The sequence below is a fragment of the Pungitius pungitius genome, chromosome 19 (assembly GCF_949316345.1).
Source record: "Pungitius pungitius chromosome 19, fPunPun2.1, whole genome shotgun sequence".
NCBI classification, from domain to species: domain Eukaryota; kingdom Metazoa; phylum Chordata; class Actinopteri; order Perciformes; family Gasterosteidae; genus Pungitius; species Pungitius pungitius.
This window is the reverse complement of record NC_084918.1, coordinates 2,016,866-2,043,138: the sequence shown is the minus strand read 5'-3', so window position 1 is coordinate 2,043,138 and position 26,273 is coordinate 2,016,866. Positions and strand designations below refer to the sequence as shown.

The 26,273-nt window shown below is 48.9% G+C and overlaps 1 protein-coding gene across 1 annotated transcript; it reads right to left on the bottom strand.

The window, feature by feature from the left end:
* Window positions 1-10,527: 10,527 nt before the first annotated feature.
* Window positions 10,528-17,820, bottom strand: LOC119198958 (serine/threonine-protein kinase H1-like). Its single transcript, XM_037456591.2, has 3 exons — window positions 17,558-17,820; window positions 16,520-17,246; window positions 10,528-10,857 (listed from the first exon to the last, which is right to left on the bottom strand). The coding sequence occupies exons 1-3, from the start codon at window positions 17,818-17,820 to the stop codon at window positions 10,528-10,530; spliced, it is 1,320 nt and encodes a 439-aa protein (XP_037312488.2).
* Between the last annotated feature and the right edge of the window lie 8,453 nt (window positions 17,821-26,273).

The following is a 26,273-nucleotide window of genomic DNA, read 5'->3' as shown; positions in this document are numbered from 1 at the left end:
TTACAGGCGCGCTGTGATTGGAGGGTGAACGGCACCAATCACCTGTGGAGAGCGCGTGGAGGATGAGCTCACTGCTCACCCCGCCCACCCTCTGATGGACATAACAACAACAACAACAACAACAATGGTAATAATAATAATACATGTTTTCTTAAAACCACGCGCAGAACAACAAGTGATGAGATGCAACAGCTACAGTGTGTTTGCAGTAGTCTATTTGTTATGTAACTGTCTTCAGGGCTACTCTTACTCCCCCCCCCCCCCTCCCTCCTCCTCCCTCCCCATCTCTGCCGCTTCACCACATGTCGCACCCCACGTTCTTCAGGATCAGACACAGATGAAAGAGAATGCTGCATGGTGGAAGCATATGGAGTCACTTCCTCTGATGCTCCGCCACCACCACCTGGCTGTTTAGAGCTGCCTGCCCTGTGACTCTGGGAGTTGGGAAGGAGGCATCGCTACGATTAATATCGCTTTGCTCAAACTCTCCCAGCAAGCTCATCAGCAGCCATCTGTAGGCAGTGGGGAGAAAAAAAGAAAAAGAAAACCCAATTGCTCTAATATACATTTAAATGTGAACATGGCGCGGTTTCTCTGCGCTTACACGACTCAGCACAGTGCACTGGCAAAGTAGCTGACGCAGACACTGGCTGCTCTATTACAGCTGCACAGCACACTGCACATTACCAGGCAGGCAGTGGTCTGTTTGATGAACTTGCAGGTTTTCACTTACGAATACGACAGTTGGGTTTGCATGTTGGCGTCCAAAACAGCGCCTCCTCTGAACTGTAAATGATTGTGAAGCATGCTTCGTCGTTTCCAGCAGGGTTGCCAAGTACTTCTCCTCTCATCTAGAGGGCAGTGGAGACCCACGTGAAGACACATCACGTCCTCCACTGACATTACAGTGCACAATGCAGAGCTCCAGCCCATCTCTCTGCTTGCAGAGACCCGTTATGCAGCAGAGTCAGGCGTCGGCATACATGCCAGACTTCCCTCGCGTATTCCTCGCAAAATATGACTCTATACGTAATTAGCTTCCGTGGATGCACTGTGAATAATATATATTGTATAATAACGTTAAGACACTAACTGTGCATGCATCCAACAGAAGAAGAAGCAGTTGATGTATGGGATGCCGTTTGAATTGTTGAGCATGCAGTGGGTGGTCGGCAGGGTCGGAGGCTGCAGCTTACGATCAGAAGGAGGGTAACGTGACGTCAACACCCGATGACTGAAATGATAATTTGAAGGTCTTGGTGATCAAAGTTGATTATTTCGCTTCTGGGGTTATTTGTTTTTTTGTGCCACAACAGCGTTATTAGGACATGGTGTGCTTGCAATGCTGCATGTTAAGTTTCTTTATTCTTAAAATCCCTCTCATGTCTTTCCGCAGCTGTTTTTTTGTAGTTTCCTGACCCTTTGAACCATGTTTAGCGCCGTGCATTTGTTCTGCCTTGTTATTGTCACAGTGTCCCCGCAGCAATGTCACAGAGACAAATTCCTGCATTTATCGTTCCTCCTCCCTCGCCGATTGACAGGCCCTGACAGAAGGGTTCGTTTGGGCAGGGCTCACCCTGCTCCAACTCTCACTGGAAGCGGGCAAAACACTCCCTCCGGGGATGGATGCTGGTGAGTAGTTTCCATAGCAGCAACACAGCCACACCCAGCACCACAACAGAGGCAGATATCACTGCGGCGATGGGGATCACGTCCGGGGGCCCGATGGGCATCCCTGAGGGGCAGGAGACGCCGGGGCACTTTACCAGGAACACGTTGCCCATATTTATTCAAAAAAAATGAGTTGCAATGCCTTTTCAACATCAGGGTGACGAGGGCCAGCAGCGTAAAGTGGCTTTTTGGATACTGGATTAAAATATCTATAGAGCAGTTTACTCTGCACATGACACACACTGATAATCCGAGACAACACAATGAACTATACCCGAGGGAATGTCCACATGGAGCGGAATAACATCTACCTGGGCAGAGATTGAAGTCTCTCTTTCCTCTGTGCGTGTTGCGTAAGCTTCTTCTTTCCTTTTTGGATTAAGTCGGTCCGTGTGCTTTAAAAGAATGTTCATGCACATAAGCCCATCAGGATGTGTCACAGCTGATAATGCCTTCCACACCGTCAGGGATCAGACTCTTCTTTCTATCCGGTTTCTCGGTAGGGAGTGTACTCTGCAGCCCACTGTGTCCGCACGAAGGTGAAGGCCTGGAGAAAGGGACGCACTGTTGCTAAGACACCAGCATGACCTGCCAGAGTGAGGCTCAGGTGGGGACACCTCGTCTCGCGGCCCAGATTAGAACCCTGCCCCGAAAAGACACTTCCTATTTAGTAGGGAAGAAGACAGAGTTCTTTCGTGTCTTTGTGTCTTTTAACATCCAGATCACTCTGAAACCTCACATTCTCCATTCAAATTTTCTAATAAAAAAACTCAAAAAGGGGGAAGAAACTGGGGTCGGAAAGTTTACAAGCCGGGCCTCGGAAGCGGTTGTCATGGCAAAGCCGGATGACACAATTAGAGTCCCATCTGCCCGCAGATATCTTTTCATCCTGAGACAGACAAGACTCCAAGCTGAGAGGGAAGCGCGCGCTTGACCACCCGCAGTCACGTTCTGGAGCCTTTTTTCTTTCTATAAGTTTGAACGGCGGCATCAGAGAGTGAAGCGTCCGTGTGCGTCTGTTAGCATGTTGGCGGAGCGCAAGGTTTTACCAACGAAAGCTCTCACATTTTGGTGTTTGGAGGGCCGCCTTTGTGAGTCTGCAGGTGCCTCCACACACGCCCTCCTCCGTGACATCACAGCGTTCAACGAACTGCCGCGTCGGTTGGCAGGTTCCCTTTTCGCTGCTCCTTTGTTTGTCGTAGAGCGAAAGTGTGCACAATTCTGTCACCTCGCTCCGCCCCCCCCCCCCCGTTCACGCCGGTAACACAGAAGCATCTGCTGCTCCATTCTTTGCCGAAGGACGGGGATATTAAGCCTGTCAGCCCAACTGATGCCACCGAGCCACTCTCTCCGTACTTGCACGAGTCGCGCTGTCGAGCGCCGTTGCCATGGCGACGCAGTCCTGCTGCGCGAGAACCGGTCCCTGTGAGCACTTGCACACGGGGGCCTCAGCAGGACCTCAGCCTCTTCAGCGTAGTAATGCCGGGTGGTCTTTGTGGAGCAGTAAAGCCGCGGAGGCTCCGCTGTGAGTTCGCCAAAGAGAGAGAGGAGAGACTTCTTCTTCAAGCACAAATCCAAGGCCCCGCTAACGAGGGCAGCGGCGCAATGGGCATCGGCGTTGCTCAAGCCGCGAATCGGCCACGTGCTAACGCGCGGCGGCAGTGGCGGCGGCGGCGCCCGACCTGACGTCACACCTCGGCACGCGAGGAGATCTGTGAGCACCCGGCGTCGTGGGCACCTTTCCCCCCGTGTGATGCAAGGAGGTCGCTCGCTTTTCTCCATGGCAACCCCGGAGGCTGCTGCATGCGGTCAATAGAGCAGCAAACCTCTCAAACTCGAGGAGGTGTCAGCCTGCTACGCATGAGGCTAATGACCATGTAGGAAGGGAGCCCTGAGCCTCACCTGCGCGATACGCTTCGGCGGTCATCTACGGGATGTTGTGGGCGTTTGTGAGGCCCGACTCAAACGCCACTCGAGCAACGTTTTCTTGGGTGCTTGAATGGTGCCTGTAGGAAATCCCTTCCTCCTGATGGGGGAAGATGGGAAAAGTTGTTGAAAAATGAACAACACGCCAAAGCGATGCTCAGGGGACGTGCGTCCTCATTACCATGCACTCCTGTCCTGTTTGTGTAAATCCTCTCTACAGCAGAAAACCCACCGTCCAGGTAGAGGAGAGTCGGGAAAAAGAGGCGAATCAATGCACAGTACTCAAATATATGAGTAGTCAGTAGTTAAGCCTACGCTCCTGCTTCCCTCCCCCCTCCCCCCCCCCTTTCCCTGCCAGGTACCAACTCCCTCCATCGCTCATTTCCTTCACTCTCCCTGACAAGACTTTCCATTTCCTCCAAATAGATGAATAAGTACCATTCAGAAAGGAGCTGCACCCATGCATCCTCCACGTCCACGTTGGGCCTTGGGTGTCCGTTTATCCGGACAGAAACGGATTAATAATGTATCTGTGTTCAATCCGCCTGTCCGGTGTGAGGTCAAGACACCGAGCGCTGAAGGTGAGCGAGCCGCGTGGATGTTCAACACGCTGGGACAAAGACACGCAGAGCACTCACGGGCAGATGAGTAGGCACACATACACCCCCCCCCGCGCCCCCCCTTACACCTGGCCACCCACACAGAAAAGAGATTGAGAGATGAATGCTTCGGTTTGGATTACTCCAAACACTCCAGCTGCTTCCCATCAGGGTGTGCCTGTCAGCATCTTCTTTACCCAGGGATCTGTGCTGTTGGGTCTGACCTTTGAATCACTGTCTTTGACTCCTGTCTGCAGAAGCCTGGATCTCTATTTTGATGCTGGGATTGCTGAGGGGAATCAATTTGGCTCAAACTGCAATATCTGCTCCTATAGGATAAACATTATACAGTGCTCAGGACCACGTGGTGCAAACAGAGTAACACACACACACACACACACACACAGACGAATGTAATGGCCTGAGCGCCTGAGCGAAAGCGCCGTTGGTGAATATAAGCGCTGGATATCACAAAACTGCATCATTTCTTTTTACTTGAAAACAAAAGGCAAACAACATTATTATCCCAGACAAATACAGTTTATCTGGTTATTTGATCTCCAGTTATTCAATGAGAAAATGATCTGTGGCAGCAAAACTTTGAAATTCTCTTTTGGGCTGACAACTTTGTTCTTTTTTTTGGTGCCTGGCAACACAGAGACATCTGTGTCAACTAGGAAATAATACAAATGGGATCGATAGAGATTCATGAGATCCATAGGATCAATAATGTTGACTGATTAATCCTCAGGAACCACGCCTGATATTTCATTTATTGATAAAACATTTGCTTGGTTCTCATCTTGCAAAAACAGTTCAAGAAAGCTTTGGCTTTCATTAAAAAAGGAAATAGAAACCTACAAACATTTGCAAAGTATAGATTCATTTAAATTTGTTTGAAATGTGAGATGGAATATTCGTGGAAATATTCCTGGAGATAAAATGTATAAATAGAAATGCAAAATCCCACCATGTCTTTTAAATTAAACAGTGAGTGAAATACTAAAATATTAATGCAACCACCTCAGGACCACCTCAAAGAAATTAAATGATTCTTCATCTGGAGCTTTTCCATTGTTCCTCCTGTCCTCTTTGTGTCAGCGTCTCTCTCCGCTGCACTTACTCTGATGCTATTAAGTTCTGAGAAAAAAAAAAAGATATTTTAAGATGAGTGCATGAAAATGAGAAACCGTAAGGTGACATAACATTGACAAAAGAAAAGTTATCTAATTAAGTATAGACAAAGATAGGTATCTATACACATGGTTCATTTCTAGTGTGTGTGTGTGTTTTGTGTAAATGTAAAATGTAAAAAACAGAAGGTAGTCTCTATTCAAGTGTGAATAAATATTTATTAAAGATAATAGCCTACTTTCGCCAATGTCTGCTAGAGGAGAAACATACAAACCTGAACGCTGCCAAAGATAAACTCTCTGAGCTGTATATACTGTATATAAATATATTGGGCATTGAACACTTAAAACACCAAACTGTACATTTCCTAGTGCACACATCTATATGCAAGTGGCACTTTCCATCCTCCAGCCCATCTGCTCCTGCAAGTGAAGAGGAGTCAGTGGAGCCGACAGAGCGGAGGCTGATTTAAGGCCTTCTGATGAGCTTTGGGAAAAAGGAAAAAGCTTCCTGCATCAAACGATGAGCAGTGCTTTACGCCTTCCTGCTCCTCAGGGCTGAAAACGAACAAACTGGGGGGGGGGACGCCGGGACGCGGTCGAGCGTGCCTCCTCGACGGCGGCGCCGCCCTTCGTCTCAATCAGGGACGCACCACAGCCTTTTGTAATGGGAATGAATGGAGGGGAGGGAGAGTACAGTCTAGGGGAGTGATTTTGGGGGGGGGGGGACTCCCGGACGCTTTTCCCTTTTCCTGTCCTTGAGCAGGGCACTCAATCCCCAATCGGTAATGGCGCCGCTTCCCAGTGGCCAGCAGTCAGATTATGATTGTACCGGGCAGCCTCCTGGTGTGTAATGTGACACGAGGGTGTAAGGAGCATAGAGGTATGAATGGTGAAGAGAAATGATGTTAGCCCACATTCCAGGTGTGATAAATGGATATTGGAGTCCACCCTCAAAGCTCTGGGGTTGGCCTGCAAATTGAAAACCTGGACTTCCTTAGAAATGTCACAGGCGTGAGTGCATGTGAGCTTTATACAGCTTTGTTTAGTACTTGTTTTAGACGAAAGATACCATCAAAATAATGTCATTGTCTTGCAACTGAAATAGATCTCAGTCCTGACTCTATGGAGCTTTGTGTAAATATCATTTGGGACACAACAAACTGAACTACAGAAGATCAACAGCGAGGAGAGTTCTATACAATGCTTCCTAATGTTTGTACCCAACCAGCTCAGCTATTTACACTTTTTAATTGTTTTACAATAAAACCAACTTGGCAGGATTCACATGAATTGGAATCGGTTTGAAATCCTCCACCATGTTTCAGCGACAACACAAAAACCAACAACAGCTTGTTCCTGCCGGCTGTGGGCCTTCCACTCACACCAGTGGGAGCATTGTTACCCACTGGTGCCTCCAGACTGCACCAGTTTGATGGAACAGACATTTAAATATGTTTAAAAAAAAAATAAAAACATAAATAAACGGAAAAAAAAGAAACGTGTCATTTTCAATCATTTGCATTTTGAGGCTGGAGGAGCGTCAGGTTCATTACAGGTATGTTAATACTCATCCAACGTGACATCATGAGACTGCACTGCATTTATTTACACACATACACATCACTGCATGCAAATAAGCAGAATTACACCCGTATGCTGGTGTTGGCTCATTGAGATGCTTGCTTCAGGGATGTCGATTTGGGAAATTTCCACAATCTACGCTGAAATGTCCACATGGGAATATTAAAAATATTGAGTAATTGGTTTTTTTTGCAGCATATGGAATGTACAATGATGTTTACCATCACAGCTGACCCCCTGGACGTGATCTGAACGGTCCGTGGGTGGGAGAGAAACCACAGGTTTCCACCCGCATGAATGAATGACCGCCATGGAAACGTGTCGGCACTGTGCGTTTCGAAAAAAAAGGAGAGAAAACGATAACATCTAGAACGTCGCACATAAACTCTCCAAAAGCAAGACGCACTTGAGACCCGCTTCATGCAACCGGCCCCGAAAATCGCAGCGCACAAATGGACACTTTTCAGCGTCAAAACCACTGGTTCAGGGCTACAATCTAAATGTGGAATTTCCCAGCCGGATGAATAATGAGACGTTTTACTTTTATTGTATCCGCAATCAGAAAAGTATTGACCCGCCTCGTGTTCAAACAACGGGACAGCAAATAGCGGGAAGAGAAGCAATTAACTGACTAAAAAATAGCGAATCGTTCTTTCCTCTCAAATCATTAAGGTGGAGTGCAGTTGTAATTGCCGTTTCGGGGAAAGTAATCTCTCTGCCGAGCGGCTCACAAAAGACCCCCAATATTTGACATGCTGGGTGTTTGCGTCGCACAATAGAAATAAGTGGCACTTACATCCAACGCAACAACCGTGGTGGGAACAAACATGAAGAGAAGAAGGGTTGAATTTCCTTCGTGGGGGTCGGGGGGGGGGGTTCAGCTATAGGACCAATACAATCATACACGAACACGGGATATATTCCAAAACCCTCTGCAGGACGTTTGTTCAGTACGACGTTCACTTTGTTCTGATAATAGCGGCCTTGGTGATAACACTCAATGCAATATAAAAGCTACACGTTTGATTAAGCGATGAAAAGGATGTGAGAAGAATAAGAAGGAATTTGTTCTCACTGACAGAGTAGTACAACTTGTACATGTATGTATACAAAAAATGTTTGTTTTAACGTGCATGTTGTGATTTTCCTTGAAATTACCGGTTTAGCAATTTAAGATAAAACAAATGATGGAACTTTCATTTATGCACAAATTTGCTCTTACAGTGATTTGGATCGTAATGATTTGTCATTTATAATTTGTCACTGGTGCAGGACTCCCCCCCCCCCCCCCCCCCCATATTATCCTCTCCCTGTTTTTCTTCTTCTCACTGCAGCGACGAGTGGATCTTCCAGCTTATGTTTCAGGGTCCCGAGCAGCAAATGATCTCTTCAACTAAGGCCAAAGATAAAGCAAATAAGTCGCCGTTTTTTCTGCTGAGCCAAAGAAAAAAAAAGAAGAGCCTTTCTGTCACACTTGTCCACATCGCTATCTGCTAATCTTTGCTACGCTCTGCTTCCCCCCCCCACCCGATTGTCCGGCCTGGGATGACCGCAGCGTGGGACACGGAAGGATGTATGGCCCCTTTCACTCAACCGATACACCAGCTGAGCTGATCCACAGGTAATCGGCGCGTTTTCGTTTGCATCCATCTGGCATCCCGTGTGGGAATGACACTGCCCAATGGTCACAAGGCATGAGGCTGTCATAGTAGAGAGGAAGCAAATATGCAGCGAAAATACTCTAAAGCCACTAGTGTGGACCTAGTGAGCGTGCATGGACGAGATGGACAATGCTTCGATAAAACGACGGTTTGCTTTGTTCTTCTAAAGGTGACGGCACAGAGAACGGAACCAGAATGGCTGCTTCCCGTTGTTGCTCACTTCTGGATTCTGGATTCAAATGAACATCTGTGAGTGGAACTTTGCTAAGGCCCATCCAAGGAGATTTCCCCTCTTTTTGCTGGGCTGAAATCCTTCCCCTTAGTTTGGTGCCCTCCGTCTTTCAAAACACACACCAGCAGCCCCGTGCTCGTCTCCCTCCCAGAGGGACGCCGACCTCGGGTCACTGGAGTTTGGGAAAGCCGCTTAAAGGCGTCAGCGGGGGGTCGGAGAAATCGTGCACGAATGACATCGCGCTGGGCGTTAATACGCTAAAACAGATTCTCGTGGGCATCCGTGAGGAGGAGGAGGGTGAGCTAAGTGTTTCCCCACCAAACAAAGCGAACCCACAAAAAAACAAGGTCCTCTTCCTGGTTTTGTGAACAAAACCGACAGACTGAGGGCAGACTCCGGTGAGAGCGTGTTGAACAGCGTCCATTAGCAGGTGAGAAAATGATGTTGCAAGTTTAAATGCTTCCAAAGAATAAAAAGCACAACTTTGCCCAGAGGTGTTGCTGGACTTTCTTTTCCACAGAAGTTAGCTACAGCTACAGAAAAAAAAGCAAATCAATGGACCTTCAATTTTGGAAGCTTTTATCGACAAAATGTGAGTGAAGGCTCTGGGAAAAGAGGTGTGGACCGTAGACAAAGGTTACGTCTTCAAACAACACTTAGACGTCTCTCGCTGATGAAGGCCATGCAACGAGGGTGAAATCTTTATGGCCATGTTCAATTTGCACAAACATTGTATCTGAGCAGCATGAACTTTCATGCAACACATTTGCAATGATGAATGAATTAATATCAATGAAAGAGTTGTACGTCTCACAATCGCTCCAATTAGAAAGATGATTGTGCAAAACGTGACTGAACGTTAGTCCCAAAATGCGGGTTTTCCCCCCCGTTTACTTGTCACTCTGTACAAATCACTCCAGCATTTAGCCATTGTTGCGTCCTCGTGTGCGGTTCAATGCATGACTTATCATCTGCAACCGGACGCATTAATCGCGAATGATTAAAACATAAAACAGGAACAACTCGCAATAGGTGCGGTGTGATGTTGCGAAACATGACTGAACCTCGTTGGTAATTATGTTTTGCATCCTACTCACGGCTCGGTGCACTCCTGTCTCATACTAATGCTGCCATTTTAATTTAAAATTTCTCGCAGGAAACAAAAAAGGTTATTTTGAGATTGCCGTTGACAGCTTGCATAATGTTTGGGGGAGAGCTGCTTAAAGCCAGCGCCTCGCTTTCAATGACAGAGGCCTGTCGCCGCATATCTGTGTTAAGCTTTGAGTGGTGCTCTGCAGGAGGAGACAAAACAAAAGAAGAGACCACAGAGATGTCGCTTTCTTTCCGCGTTTAAACGCGTGAGGGGAACTCAAACTCTATTTCATAAAAAACGGCTTTTCAAGTTTTTCTACTTTTGCACATCGCACTTGTGTCAGGATACGCTCACATTTCTTCCAATGACTTCTTGCTTTTGGAATGGACCCTCCGCCCAGGCAATCCGGTGACTCATAATGATCCAGATGAGACCTTAAATCCAGAGGAGGAATGCGAGGCTGGACATAGCTAAGCTAAGCTAAGCTAAGCTAAGCTAAGCTAAGCTAAGCACCAAACTAATGGAGGGTGGGACGTCCAGAGAGGAGAAGAAACAACACCTGTGAAAGCCACGCACAGACGGACCACACTGATCCGGCTCCTCCGGGTTCCACCCACCAGCCTCTGCTTCAGTCGGAGGCTCCTGGCGGTGCTCCTGGGACCGTCTGGCTGCACCGCCTCGCCGCCGCCCCTGGTTCCTTGTCCCCGCCGGGTCCTCGCCGGTGGCCCCCGCCGGAGCTGCCGGCGGCGCTGCTCGGGCACCGGGAGGAGCTGCGCGACGCCCGCTGCCGGAGGTTCTGGGAAATGGAGCGGTGGAGGTTCCTGGCGGAGGAGCCGGCGGCCATGGTGGCCACCCAGGGGTGGCGGGTGGCTTGGTCGGCTGTCGGGCGCGCGGCCGGGTCCAACAGCAGCAGGCGCTGGACGAAGTCCCTCGCCGGGTGGGACACGGCGGGCCAAGGCTGTGGGAAAGGAAGAGGCGTAGCTGAGTGATGGCCGTCAGTGTGAACACACACACACACACACACACACACACACAGGCAACCCGCAGGCCTCTAAAAAATCTAGACGTGGCGTTCAAAGGCTCCCCATAACGTGGAGAGAAAGATTTCATTCTAATGAAGAAGTCAGACTTATTATCGCTGTGCTCTGCGGGCCTAACCAGCAGAACTCAACTCAAAGGAAAGCTAAATGTCACCGGGGCCAAAAGGGAGCAGCAGCCGCACGCTGAAAAGAATACGAAACCCCCGCCCCCCCCCCCCGGGGACATGAATGTGTGGGATTTGGCCGCGTGTTTATTCCACGCCGGAATTAGCCTCTCAATGGAGGCCCTCCAGATGAGACGCGCCGGGATCCGCCGCGCTTTGTTAACTCAAATTGCGAAATCGCACCACTGACATGGGAGAATGCTTTGAAATCTGACATGCCCATCTTTTTTTTTTTTCTTTTGCAGCGTTAGCGGAAGGCATCAGAATCATTATCTCGGAATCCAAGGATTCTTCATCCCGGGCTTTGGTTCTTGGTCATTGAGGGGATGTGTGGAGGCCCTGACTTTGATCATGACTTTCGCGGATCCATCCCATTTTAAATGAAAAGTATATAGATAGAGCCATTTGTATTGATTACCATCAGATTAAAAAGATTGGCGCTGCCATCGCAGATTGGACCGCAACACAATGGCCCTGATTAGCGTCGAAACACGTTCCGTGCATGCTTTTAATTGGCTATTGTTTGAGTGAAGTCAGGTAATGATGAGCGCTACGCTCCCCCCGAATCACGTCGATTTCCTGTCTTTCAGAAGCACAGATATTTCCAGTCTCCAAACCAATCAGCCGTACTATTCTCCACTGAGTCTCTGCAAAAAGGAGAATAAAAGCTAAATACAGTGCAATGTGTGTGTGTGTGCAAAATCCTCTCATTGCACGCTCAGCAACGCACCGACTAAACCTTCCTCTTTAGGGGACGTCTCGCTCTCCATTTTAATCCCAAAATGCATTTCTCCAGCTCTTTTTTTTTTTGTGTGTCTCTCGCCAGGTAATGACAATTAATCAAGCATGAAATTGACAATCGCGAGACAGTCGCCGCAGAGAGGAATTCAAAGAAGCAGCGACCCGCTCATTCTCACAGTGCACCGACTTGGAGAGGAGTCGCCACCCCCCCCCCCCCCCCCCCGACCCCCGCCAAACGAGTCGTAGAAAGAAAAAAAAAAACGCTCCTCTCTGAAACTTTCCCCTCATTGTGTTCTTATTTCACACCTGAGAGACGGACAGAGTGACACGCGCTTGCCTGGGAAGCGGAGGAAGTGTTTGATTGAGCTCCGAGGACTAACAAGCGCGCCTCCCCTCCCCTCCTCCCCTCCTCCCCTCCTCGCCTCCCCTCCCCACCGAGGCGGCCTCCTTATTACTCCGCCGCCGAATGCACATTTGACGTCAGCCAGCCGTGGCTGACATCAAATGTGTGCAGCGGGCGCTTATTGTTCTTGATCTGAGACGGCATGCATGCACGCGCCACTTCCGAGGTGCACGCCGGGGGAAGAGGAGGCGAAGCCATTACTAGGTGGGAATCGAAAATTCTATAAAAAGGAAAAGAAAGAGAGTTGTCCTCCCGACCGCTATCAAGGCGCTAAGGAGAAGAGACATCACCGCGTTGTTTTTCTGGCAAGAAGCCGGCAGCAGGAAGTTTATCTCTGTCCCTTATTTGGAACATTTCTCACGTCAAAACACACAAAAGGCTTTATTGTGTTGGGAGGAGAGTGGTGGGTTATACATCACTGTTGAGCAGGGAGCTGCTGGAGGAAGGAAAGGAGTGGTCGTCGGTGGTGGTGGTGGTGGTGGTGGTGGAGGCTGGCGGGAGGGAGAGGGTGGGGTATGGCAGTGGAAAAACCCAAAGGGATTCCTTTAGCAACGTGGTGTTGGCGTGGATGAGAGGCTGACTGCGTCAGGGGCTCGCTACATCTTCACCTGACAAAGCCGTAATTGCAACAAATGAAGAAAGCGCTGCAAGGTTGGATTACTCTAATGTGATCGCCGGGATAACGCACTTTGGAGTAATGAGCCGCTCCGCACCAGGGCCACCGCTTCAAAATCCTGCCAGCACCGCCCGGGAAATACAAAAGCCAAGTTTAAACATGCCTGGTCCTAATGGGCCCCCGAGCGGGACAGGGGGGGGGGGCCCTGCTGCTAGTGCAGAGGAATCGAAGCACCGATACCCGGATGCAGCGGCCGAAGGGAGGCTGGACCTGTTCGCCCAGGCGCTCACTAGGGGGCAGACTGGGCTAACCGTTACCCAGGGTGCCCTGCAGCTGAGACATGCAGATGTTTTGGGCGGGCCCCCCCTCCCCCCGGGGGGAGTGTTAGTGTCTCCACTAACGCAGCCGTAGAACGCCGAGGAGGTTACTCGACTCACGCCGCGCATTCTAAATGCTGCCGTGATGCCCAGATGTCCTGCGTGAGGCCGAGCCGATTGAGGGATAAGGTGGGAACCCCCCCCCGTCCCCCCCTCCGTCGCCCCCCACCTTCCCCACTCGCTCTTTCTGTGTCCTGCCTTTTTTTTTCCTCCCAGCAATCTCCTCCATCGTGCCATCCATCTCCGACTCCCCCCCCCCCCCCTGCTTTTGAGTAAACACATCAGTGTGACTCTGCACTACAGGTCTTCAAGCAAGGAGCTGGTCAGGGATGGGGGCCCGGGGAGGGAGGGAGGGGGGGGAGAATGCATGCAAGTGTTGCTGTGGTGTAGCGAAGGCGTGGGGGGGGGGGGGGGGGGGGGTGCTGGGGAGACAGAAGGAACTGTTTTGTGGGTAGGTGCCGGGGGGGTATTTGCATTTCTCAGTGATTCTCGCCTCCATCTCGCTGCAGAACCGCCCCCCCCACCCACACTCACATTTACTGCTTCTCCCTATTCTGCTGCAATAAATACACAAGGTTACCGATACTTTCAGAAGGATGTTTGTAATTGCAGCCCTCGGGTATTCATTTGCATGGAAGAGACAAATTGTTACTTTCAGAATCTTGAAGTCCATCTGGGAAAGAGCGTACGTGAAGATTTCTTTCCTTTTTTCCTTTCAATGCTTTGTTGAATAACAATGAGAGATTTTTCGGACGACAACATTCTGCCTTTCAGCTGCTGACGAACGACAAAATGTATCACAGCATGTAACTGTGCAGCCTCACACTCATGGACCCGGTTACAGTGACACGTGATGCTGATGAAGACACATCATTTTAAATTCATGGGTAGAATCTACCTTTATAGTGTTTACAGAAGAGTATTACGGCTTTAATTTGCATCTTGACTTGATGCAAAATGATTTGCCCTTTTCGAATCCACTTACCAAAGCTTTCATCATTTAAATTTCTTCATCTCCAACCAGTCCGGCCAAACTGAGGACCAAATGACCAGAACAAAGCGGCCCTCCATTACATACCCCTCAAAGTATGATCAGGCAAATCTGTTTAGGGGGGGGGGGGGGGGGTTATTATTGTTTTGTTCTGTTGTTCCAGGAGGCCATTTTCTCCATGCCAGTGGTTTGAGTAATTGATGATGGCTGCATTCCACATAAGCTGCCTTGGTTTTTTTCCGGCATGCCGGCTCGCTGGGACACTTGAGAGGGACAGGGCCTTCTGATGATGTCATCAGTGAGACCCTGCTGTGACTGGTCAAAGCGCCGAGCTGCGTGAAGGGCACATTTTCATCCGACTGCATCGGAGCACGGCTCGTTTTAAATAAAACTACTCGAGTCAAGTGTTACACGTGATGTGGAAGCGCTCGTCCGGAGGGAATCCGCCTTCTGGTGACGGGGGTCAACCTTCTGGTGATAAGACTGATAACGTTATTATCCCAGTGTGTGTGTGTGTGTGTGTGAGAGAGCCTGTTGTCAGTCTATCAGAGAGGGCGGATACTCGCACACGACGGAGAGAAAGCGCCCTGTCATGAAAACGTGATTGATGGTCGTCCCGTGAAGCCCTGGACTGCCACTCAGCCATGTCAGATGTCTTCATGTTGCTATCATAGGAATTAACGATTTGACGTCTTTGCTTCAACTCTCGCCGGGGACGAGAGGTGCTGGCCTCGTGAAACGTGGTTCTCAGCTCAGTTCCCCCCGTTGAGGCCCGCATGTGCTGCTGAAAGCCACTACGAAACACGTGAAATAAGCCCCCCCGCTTACTCCAGAAGGTTTCTGCACAGCTGGTGGTCAGTGCAGCGGTAAACACTGGTATAATAGTCCAGGGCCTGTGTAAGGGAGCCCGTGTGTGCCGAACTAAAATGTCAGACCGCATCCATTAGAGCGGGGGCCGAGCCTAAAGCCCAGTGAATAATCCAGCCTTGGGTGTAATCAGCGTGAAAGAACGAGCCCGAAACACACACAAAAAAATACCCACTTCAGTTGTGTGGCGGAGGGCAAAAAGGGGGACAACAGCCGGTGTGACGCATCCTGAAGGAGCACCGAGCCACCGGGACTCGAGACGCCACAACAAGCCTCCCCTCATCCACCCCTTCCTTCTGCCTCACAGGGCCGCAGAGGGATGAACACACACGACCCGGGCTGAAAACGCGGCACGCACGGCTGGAACACTGGAGCTATTTCTGGGAGTTGTAGCTGCATATTGATCAAGGTGTGAATCCTCCCTTTTGCAGCAGGTAGATGTAACAGCCATATGTGAATAGACGGGTGGCTGGGGTTGGTTAATTCTTTTCTGCACATTGTATGCAGAGAAAACAGATTGCGTTGTTTGGAAAAGGCTAAATGTCTAGAATAGAAATTGCAGCTTGAGGATTTGTTAAGAGTTAAAGGAACATTTACCTGCAGTCTCTCAATTTACTATTGATGATTATTTAAGATCTAAGTAAGCAAATGACTCTTCTGCAAAAAGATTGACTATTTTTATACAGTCTGATTCTAAGAAATATGAGAGAGGCTCAAAAGGATGCCTTCCCTCCTTCCGAAGGCTCAAGCTTCATTCCTGCTGAATCATGACTGTCATTCCTTGCTGCAGTAAAGGTTCCCTTGTGCTCAGAAACACAACTTCTTTTATCCGCTTTTATTATCAGCGTAAATAAAACTTCCTTAAACAAGCTTTAAAACACTTTTTTTCCCAGGGAGAGATGGTATAAAAGCGGAAACTGCAGAACCACAGCTTTTCTAGTCAACGTGTGTTCTTCAGCTTCTATTTAGTATCCACATAAAAAAATGAAAAAAACAGACTCAGTTTTGACTGCATGGCAGCACAGCCGTGGGGATTTTGTGCAAGGCTGTCAAAACAATGTCAAAATTGCATCAGTAGAAGCAGAGGTCGAGTGTGTGATGGGATCTGTAAACTAATAGAATGCAACTTCCACCTGTTCTTTGGGAATACATCCGATAAAACCACCTGCCCAATAACAGCTCCTTATTTTCACTCTCTGCAAGCACAGCCCTTGGAACATGAACATACGAAGCATGTACCGTACATGATTTTAAGGCTCATTGGTTCTTTTCCTTTGAGTTGTACCACTAGCTGGACCTGCCACAAGTAAAAAAAACCTGCATCACGCCATCCACCCCAACCGCCCCACCCTGCATCAAGGGGACATCAGGTACAGCTCCTCAGCTGTGGAACCACCCAACACGGGGCCTTTCGAACTTACGTCTCCGCGGAAGCTGAGCTTGCCTCTCACGATGGATCGGTAGAGCCGCGTGCGACTGTCGTCCTCGAACGGCATGGATCCACTCAGCACCACGTAGGCGATGACCCCCAGCGCCCACATGTCCACCGCGCAGGAGTAAGCCTTCCTCAGCAGGATCTCGGGGGCCATGTACTCTGGGGTTCCACAGGTGGTTCTGAGGGACCAACCCCCGTCCCCTCCGGTGCAGTCTCCTCCTCCGCCGCCGCCGCCGTCGAGACCCGAGACCCCCGACCCGGTGCCGCCAAAGGTGGCCAGTCCGAAGTCGGTGACGAGCAGCCGGGAGTCGGCCCCGGGGTGGTAGTACAGGAGGTTCTCCGGCTTCAGGTCTCTGTGGGTGATACCCAGGTTGTGCAGGTGTCCCACCCCGGCCAGCACCATCCGCAGGGCCACGGTGGCGTCCCTCTCCGTGAAGTGTCCCCTGCTGACGACGCGGTCCAACAGCTCCCCGCCTGTGGCCAGTTCCAGCACCGCGTAGACGCGCCGCGGGAACTGGAACACCTCGATCAGCCGGATCACGTGCGCGTGGCTCACCCGCCGCAGCACCGCCAGCTCCGAGGCGCACACCTCGCGGCCCTCCGGGGCCTCCACCTCCATCATTTTAATGGCGAAGGGCTGGCGGGTCGCCCTGTGCTCCACGCGCACGACGCGGCTGAAGCTCCCCCGACCGATCAGGGCCCTGATGTCGTATCTGACAAGGCAGGAGGGTGGAAAGATGAGTCGTTACCGCATCGCTGCCACATGAAACGCGGTTGCAAGGCAGTCCACGTCCCTCATGGTGATGTATGGGAGGGTATCTGCGTGGTGGACTGGGCCAATACACACATTCCTGCAATGATTCAGTCTAAGAGGCCTTATACAAAACTGAGTTGTAGACAGAGCCGTCCACTTCCCATGCATTAACTGTTTTTGACATGAAAAGAATTGCGTTTTAACATGATGCCGCTCTGTTCATTTTTAAAATCACAGATGCCAAAAAGGAAACGTCTTCACCCGTCTTACCTCGCCGTCACGCGTGCGTCAAACTTGTCTTTATACTTTGCAGCTTGGTCCCGACGGGGACCCTCCCTGAGAACCGGCCGTCGCTCGTTGGACGCCGGTGGCCGGTGGTTGGCGCCGGTGGAGAACCCCAAACCTCTCCGCTTCTTCGGCCCGTCGTCGTTGTCGTCGTCACAAGCTCTGCTGAAGGCCACCAGCGATTGCACCACACTGACGTAGCCCCCCTTGGGTGCCTCGGGCAGCACCTTGCCGATCCCGCAGCCCATCGCACAGACGCAGCAAGCCGTGGAGATGTAGGAAATATGAAATACCTGCGGTGCGGTGCACCCTGAATGGGGGCCCAGTAGGAATAAGAACACGAGTCCTGCCTGGCAGCAGGAGCCGCTCTGCATGGAGCACTCAGCCACGCAGGTGTTGCTTTAGGTCAGCAAACAGCGTTTCGCAAGCTCCTCCCATCAAGCAGCCCGGGGGTGGGGGTGGGTCGACAGGTGTGTGAGCCCTCACTCACTTATGTGACAGAAGTGTCGGGTAAACAGAAAGTGTTTTGAAGCTACTGTCACAGTTCTTGCGGTAGATTAACACAAGACTCCACTCACTATTGTTACGCCATGCAACCTTCTGCTTTAACTCCTGTAGTGCATTTGCACATTAAGGAGGTGTAAAAGAATGCCAGTGTTTCAATTTCAGAAAAGTAATACAAGAGACAGATCCACAAAATGGAAGCTACAGAGGTATAAATATCCAGATTCTTTATCCCCAAGAGCCAAACTGTGCATCTGGATTTCTGGATTCACAAAATGCAACTAAATAGGTCTTTGATAACAACATTGGGTTTTTAAATTGAATCAAACTCCTCTGCGAGCCCCAGCAGATGTTATCCAATAGTTTTCCCAGGCTGCGTATTGGCCCCCGTGAGGAGTAACTTCAATGTGTAAAATTGATGGAGCTTTTTTTAAACTGCGTATTCTTCGCCTGGAAGCTGGAGCCGAGGGCGGACCCCCTTCTCACGCACATAGCATCAACCCTATTTGATTCACACGGGTTAAAGGTCAGGTTCCAAACACGTGACTGCTGTCGTCATCCCAGCAGGACTTTAAGAAACGGTGGGAAAAGGACACTTCATCATGTGGACAGGGGAGGACCTGGGATCAAGCCAACCTTGAGATTCGAGGACGCCTCATTTTAAGGTGCTCACCGTATTCCAACAAAGCAACCCAAGAACTCGTCCTTACAGCCGCATCTCAGCCTGCTGTGGCGCCGGCTGCAGTGAGTGTTGCATAAGACGATGCGTGTCGACAGTAGCATGTAGTAGGCATGTGAAAGAGGTTCAAATAGCGTTGAGCTACTTTTCAGCACCGTGTTGTCGGAGGGAAAGAGCACAACATGCATCATTTTCTCCCTGCCTGCCGCCCCGTACATTGTTTAAAAGAGGCAGACCTTGCAGAAAACTGAAAACATGCACATATTAATTCATACGAGACTACAGAGAGGAAGCAAAAGATCAAAAAGAAGGAAGAAGTACCAGGCCCTGCACAGAGTTTATATTATTCACCTGAGGAGGGAAGGAATCTCACGTATTAAGGTTTGTATAATGAGTTCATGTTTATGAATAAATTGCACAGCGTGTTTATGTTTTTTTTTGGGCTACTGCTGCTCATGCTAACTTCTTCTCTCTCGCTAAAAGATACGCGCTGCTGCATGAGAGAAACGCACCGTTTGCTCCTGTGTGTCGGGGGGGGGGGGAGGGGATTATTCCCATTGAAGGCCTCCCAGACGCTGAGTGTTTGGAAGCAGCGAATTGGAAAGCTTTGATGAAACGCTTTGAGCTTTATTGGCTATTGTGCCATATCCGTTGTCAGTTAAGAGGAGGGAAAAATGTATTTGTATGAGAATGTCACAGAGGCTATTGTACGCCACTCTGTCTTTTCAAAGGTGTAAATTATGTTGTCATTGGACACAGAGACGCAGGCTGCAGCATTTTTTTTTTTTTTATCTGGGGGAGTGTTATAGGCGATGCTTGGCCCATCATTCGGTTCTGCTTACACACAATGTCTACCCCCTTCTCGAAGGACTGCACACACACACACACACACAAGAAGAGATAGAACCCCACCACAACCCCTCCCCCCTCCCCCCCTCCTATACACAAACACAAAGAGCCAACAGAGGATAGACATCACATCAGCACTGAGGTGGTAAATCGCCCTTCAGAAGCCTTCCTCCAGGGAGTCAGCAGTTCAGCGTCTATCGAACCACTATCTGATTACTAAAAGGCTGTCCTCGGGTTATAAATGAACCCGCAACACGCGCGTGGTGTCCGTAACGCGCCTGTTCCGTGGGAGCAAAGAGCCGCTGTGAACCGGGCTTCCGGGGGATCGGCGGCGGCAGCGGTTACCGCCGTGGGGGGGGGGTGTGACACCTGCGTGTGAGAGACGTGGACTGCTAAAATATACATATTCATATAAAGTAGGGGTCGGAAAGAAGAAAAAAAAAGGAATGGAGCACCCGACCTTTTGTAAAGTGTGCGCTTTGCGTTGCCAAGACGGCACGCAGCACTTATCGTTAAAGGCAGCGGCGACGATTGCGGCGCACCTCAGGAAATGCAAAGAGGGCTGAACCTCCAGGAGGCTGCATGATTGACGGGGATGTCCCCAAAATACGTTTCAGAGACGATCAGCTACAGGTGGACGCTCCCTGACAATTAAGCCTACATTTTGGATTACTGCTGTAGTTTTTAACAAGGGTGTAAACGACACAAAACCCAAACTACAGCAGAACTACTTTTGTAGAATTGTCCTGGTTTGACTTTAAAACATTTTTATTGTGTTTTTATAATAATTCAACCTTGAAGAACTTTTACTGAGCTTCCTTGGATGTGGAATTATATCCCTTGTTTTTTATTATAATGTGAACGTAAGAAGAGAGAATGAAATAGGATGCCAAAAATAGTGCCTTATTGTACTCCACAGGAGACGCAGGATGAAAAATAATGAGTAGTCTCAAATGAATGTGTTTTTGATGTAAATGGCAAACCACTGCAAACCAGTATAAAGGTCACGTGGTCCAAGACGTGGTAAAAATACCTGCAAATCACTGAAAAGGTGTCCATGGAAGACCTCAAGAGACAGAACGGGTCCATCCATGGACCTGATTTAACACAGATGGCGGTCTTGAGGACCCTTTTGCACACCTGTCTACTGTCCCTTTTCTCTGGTTTCTGTCCTGCTCCACCTCCTGAAGTCACACAAGTACTTCAAAATAAAAGAACACTTCTGCTGTTGATCAATCTCTGAGGTTTTCTCTCTCCGGTTTTGACCTCGTCCACCCGCATGCGGCTGATTAATTAAAGCCCCCCCCCCCCCCCCCTTCTCGATTCATCAATGGAACACAGGCCCGTAATTGTTGTTTTGCGGAGGGACACAAATGAATGGGGAGCTGGAAGTACGTCTGCTTTAACGGGCTGTTGAGTGCAGGCGGGATCAATGCCGCGGGAGGCCGCTTGCTCTCTGGTGTCGAGGCTTTTAGAGCCGCCCCGCTTTGATGCAACAGGGTGGAATGAGCCCCCCCCCCCACCCCCCGGCCGCTGCACGCAGCAATAAAGCAGTGACAAGTGAGGCAGGCGGGCGCTACGTCGGCAGAGCGGGAGGACGCCACATCTCCCGGAGCTGGGGGCCCCTTAGGGACGCCTGACGGATGCTCTAATTTTCTCTTCTGCGTAGGGCTCACAAGAGGAGGAGGAGGAGGAGGAGGAGGAGGAAGCCGAGGGACGAGGGGCGCCAGACAAATTGCCTCCAGACCTCTTGATTGAACAAATCAGGAACGTGGCGCGAGGCCCGCAGGACCGGACGCGGGTCACCTGCCCGTCACCTGACGCCTGGACTCACACGTGCGGCCATTAGTGGAGAGCGCCGCTAATTGCTCTTTCGGGCAGACGTGGGGGCGTGAGGGAAGCAAAGCGAGGGAGGGGTCAGGTGGTCTAACAACTCTCCGGAAATCCACCACGTGGGAAAGTTGTGCCTCAAACCGACGGTGCTCGGATAACCGTTTTCGATTTTCCGGAAGGGGAGATAACTCTTCCGTATGGACACAAACTATTTGACATTTCGGATGCACTCTACGACGTGACCTATGAGAAAAAGTTTCCCTCCGAAAAGGCTCTGAGGTGAACATCCGCTCGCTCTCCATCGCTCAGGGACGGCCGCTTCCAGCCGACAGACTTGACCTTTGACAAATTGCCAAGGCAAAATGTTAAAGCTCATATGGAGTAAATATTTTACATTTTAAATGATTTTCTTTTTACAAAATTTCCCCCCTGACCTTGAATTCAACTGTTGAGGGAACAGTCCCACCACGAGCTCCACTTTGAAGCTTTTTGGGGAGTTTTTGATCATATCACATGCTCTTCTTCTGTGAGGGATTTGGGGACTTGATCTGATGGGCTTTCTTCCATTTTGGCTTTTACGGTTCTATGTTCACAAGCTTTCAAACCCGAGTAGCGTCATCTTCGCCACGGACAACATGGATAAATGCTTCGGGAGAAACCTATTTTTGCATTTACATTGACCCACAATTCTGCTTATTTAGACCATGTGATGTGATTAAATTCTAATATGCGTCCAAACATGGTGATGATTTCAAAAGTGCAAATTAAATTTTCCTAAATTAGGTGAATGTGTTTGATATGTCAAACACCAGGATGGCTGTAACTATACATCATATATTTTGATAATTAGCTGGGTAAAATACAAGGTAGTAATTAGAATCACGGATCACTACACAAATGATATAATCTGATTAATAATAACGCATAAGCCGCTGAGAATACATCCAACAGCTTGAAAAGATCTGACACTTATTTCCACAAAATAAACACTGGGGCGAAAGTGAGTCATTTTAAGACCTCTGCTTACAGAATAGTTAAGCTGCCGGCGATGGACTCATCCTCACTTTTGAAATATTGACTTATAAATTTGAGGCAAGCAACATTTTTCTCTAACAGGCATATCACATTTTTTTTCTTCTTCTTTTATGAGAGAAGCCTTCATTTATTTAGTCACCCAGTGGCAGCAACTTTAGAGTTTCAAGTGATGGAAATCTAATATCTGTATCGCATTCATCGAGCCTCGGGGGCGAGCCATCCGAATGCACCCCCACACCCCCCCCCCCCGCTATGCAAACACCTAAATTTAATTTGAAAACGGGCAGCAGAATTATTTCCATTATCCTGCTCCCAGACACTCATTTTAAAATGACAGACAGAAATATGCAAGTGGTAGTAATTACATGGTGGGCATAGACAGCCTCCCCCCCCTTGTCCTTTGATTGTACCAGGGGTGGTGTTTAGGAGGTGCTGTTGAACAGGAGGGTTTGATTAACCTCGATTGATTGATCCTCGCCGTGAGAATGTGTGTGTGTGTGTGTGTGTGTGTGCAGTGCTCTGTTGATGCTAAGCTAACACAAACTGGTATGATGGCTTAAGAGGAGTCATTGTCAGGCGTCACGAGAGACTAAAATAAGTACCTTTTTTTTACCTTGAATAGCTGTGTTTTTGTTTCCTAACCTTCCCGGCAAAAATAAAATAAAAGTTAGAACACTTCAAGGTCGATTCAGGGCTTCACACGACATGCTGAGGTCTCCTGGGTAATGTGTCATGTGTTTCTTCTTCGGCTGCTTCATTTATTTATATATTTGTTGTATTATATTACAGTGCATCATATTTTCAAGGTCGTACACCAGAAGTAAGTGGGACGAAAACACCAGTGGGATTCAAACAAAGCAGCTCTTGTGTCACTTGAGAAAAGTCTTTGTTTTCCAAGAGCGTGCTGGACTCCTCCGTCTGCTTCCCTTCTGGGGGCGGAGGTCAACGGGAGCCGCGGCCTTCATTTGGCAGGAAGAGCGCAGAACCCGTAACCTGGATAACGGGAGTTTGGTATCGCTGACAATACCCGAGTGTCCCTCTCACCTCTCGCCATTGCTGCCAAAACCACAATCACTGTAACGGACGCCCCCCCAGGCGCCTCCGCAACACGCCGCGCTGCTAAAACCCCAATCTTATCGTCCCCCGGCAGCTCTACCGTGGAATATGGGCCTCCGGGGGGGGAAATGAACTCATGAAGTCAGGCGACTTATTATCAAGTGAAGTTATTATCGATGAGCGTGCGGCGCCAATGTGGAGGCCAGCGGGAGCGTCCATCTCGACGGAGTGATGCTTCATGGGAGATGCTGGTTTTTCAGAGGTGTGTTTTTGTGTGTGTGTGTGTGTGTGTCCAATGCAACCGCAAGCAAAGTTCCAGGTAATTGGTCGGAATTCATCATTTCAGGTGAAGCGTTGATCCTAAATGCGTCGCTCTGTCGCGGAATGAGATCCTCACAGAAGCCAAAAGTGGGGACTCGGTAATCAAGGCACGCTCATTTATTTTTATTTTTTTTGTGGACCGAACGACGTTGCAGCGCGCCGCAGTGCTTGGGGTTGCCCCGTTGCCGATGATGCACAGAGTTGGAGACAATTTTGTGATTGATTTTTTGCAAAGTTGCGTAAATGTCTCGAACCCCATTTATACTTTGTGCGTCTTGGTGGTGAGAGTAAATGGAACCAAGAGACTTCAAATGATGGATGGAAATCTAATCCAATATGTGATCTATAACTATATACGACGGGTTATTAAACGGGCCCTGGGGGTAAGTTATTAAAGACCTTAGTATTAGTATTATGCAACTATGCTTCCTTTACGCAGTGCGCTAGCTAGCGTAGCTGAGAGATATGTGGCGCCTATACTTTATGATGGTAATAAAATTATAATATTTTATCATAGTAATAAAATAAGAACACCTTATGATATTAATATAATAAGAAAACTTAAGTCCAGATATCAACTACAGAACATCTTCCATCTCCCCTTTTCCGTTTTCATCCTTCACAATAAAAGCCCCAGAAACCTTGTGGAACACTGCTTCCTACGGAGCTCTTAACGTTAACATAATAGTCTAAAGTGGGTTAATACTGAATTGTGACTAACAAGCTTTGACTTTGTTTATCACATACATATTATCCATTTAAACAGGATGCTCTTTTGTGTTGGACACGCTAATCAAAAGGCATTTGTGTGCAACGCTCAAAGGACAATTTGTGACTCACCACAAAACCAAAAGGTTGCATCTGTTGAATATTTTACAAAGTGCCACAGGCTTTTTAGGTCTGAGGCAGAGCACGTATATTTACAATGCTAACAATACCAACCCCTGGTTAGCCATGCACAATAATTATCCGGTGGGCAGTCATGACATTAGTCTTTGCTCCTGTGATTATGGAACCAATAAAAAGAGGAAAAACCACTAGAATTCACAATTCCTCCTGGTGTCCTATGGGCATGAATGGAAAGAAATGGCTCGTTTTTAGTATGTTGTACAGAAGGCTTTATATGAAACATGCTAACTTTTAACCGTGGTTTCCGAATGGTGAAGTTCAGAAGTCACGGAACAGGCTCGGGCTGCTTCACCACCATCCTCTGGGCGGGTGGAGTACTGACCCGACTTTAAACGTGCCCCTTGAAAACCAAAAGTTATCTAACTACACTCATACGTGCAGTTTGAATATCTAGATTTTCATAGATGTGACAGAGTTGTTATGGCCACTTACATAAGTGATGTTTGCACATGTTATCAATTAGTACGTTTCAGAGTAGTTCAAATGCAACCAAGGACTCCCGTGACCCTTTTAACTCGACTACAATGCGCATTTAAATCCCTCCAAACCCAGCTGTCACATCCTCCAGTGTTTGCCCCCGCGCCAGAAAGATTCAATTGTCAGAAATAATGACAATTTAACAAGCAGTTGAGCAATAATTGTGGCTCATTGATTGATAATTGTTTTGATTGATGTGCTGCGAGACACTAATAGGGAGCTTCAGGACTCACCAGAGCGGCTGCTTTGTCCCCGCGGCGTCTTCACACTTTGATCAATGGGATGCACGGCGGGTTGATTGACAGACAGATGAATGGGGCCCGCCAATTCCACTTGAGGCTTAGGGTGATATTTTGTGATGACAGAATCGGACGCCGTGCACGTGCACGCGTCGCGCTCAAACCCAGTCTCTCGGTTGTTGATTTTATTAAATGATAAATACATATTTACACACGCAAAATACTGACGCTTCACACAATGATGCTCTGCAGCCAAGTTAGTGTCCGCTGTTAATCTCTACAAAGAGTTTTTCATTTTTTTGTTAAACAGCCCCAAGGCCGACACACCCTAACACACACACACACACACACACACACACACACACACACACACACACACACACACGCACGCACACAGAGTAAAGGCAGAAGCACTCAGCTGTATCCCGGGCCACAACCTTTCCACAGCCACTTCACATTCATTTGATCCACGATGATTGGATGAGTCAAAGGCCGTGAGCTGACCTTTTCCCCAAAGACAGGACGAGTAGTGGAGGGGAGGGGGGGGGGGGGTCATGACTTTGACGGAGGATCATCTCCTGCTGCAGCTTCAGGTTTGAAGAAACGAAACAATGGCTTCAGTCGGGACGAACCCGATGCCTCATCTTCATTTTCCCACTTCCTGATCGGAGGGATAAGCGACGTGTTTCCAGACGCTGCTGCTTTCATGAATTATTTGTCCGAGCCACGGCGAAGAAAAACACGTCTAAGACTAAAAGAAGCGGGGGAAATAATAGCCTCAAGCTAGGGGCGGTGACTC

Bases quoted from the DNA above. Each gene is read 5' to 3' on its own strand.
- LOC119198958 (XM_037456591.2), bottom strand. From the start codon at position 17,820: ATGGGCTGCGGGATCGGCAAGGTGCTGCCCGAGGCACCCAAGGGGGGC. The intron at 17,247-17,557 runs GTAAGACGGGTG...CTGCCTTGTCAG, and splicing joins GACGCACGCGTGACGGCGAG to ATACGACATCAGGGCCCTGA. The intron at 10,858-16,519 runs GTAAGTTCGAAA...CCTTTCCCACAG, and splicing joins AGCTCAGCTTCCGCGGAGAC to CCTTGGCCCGCCGTGTCCCA.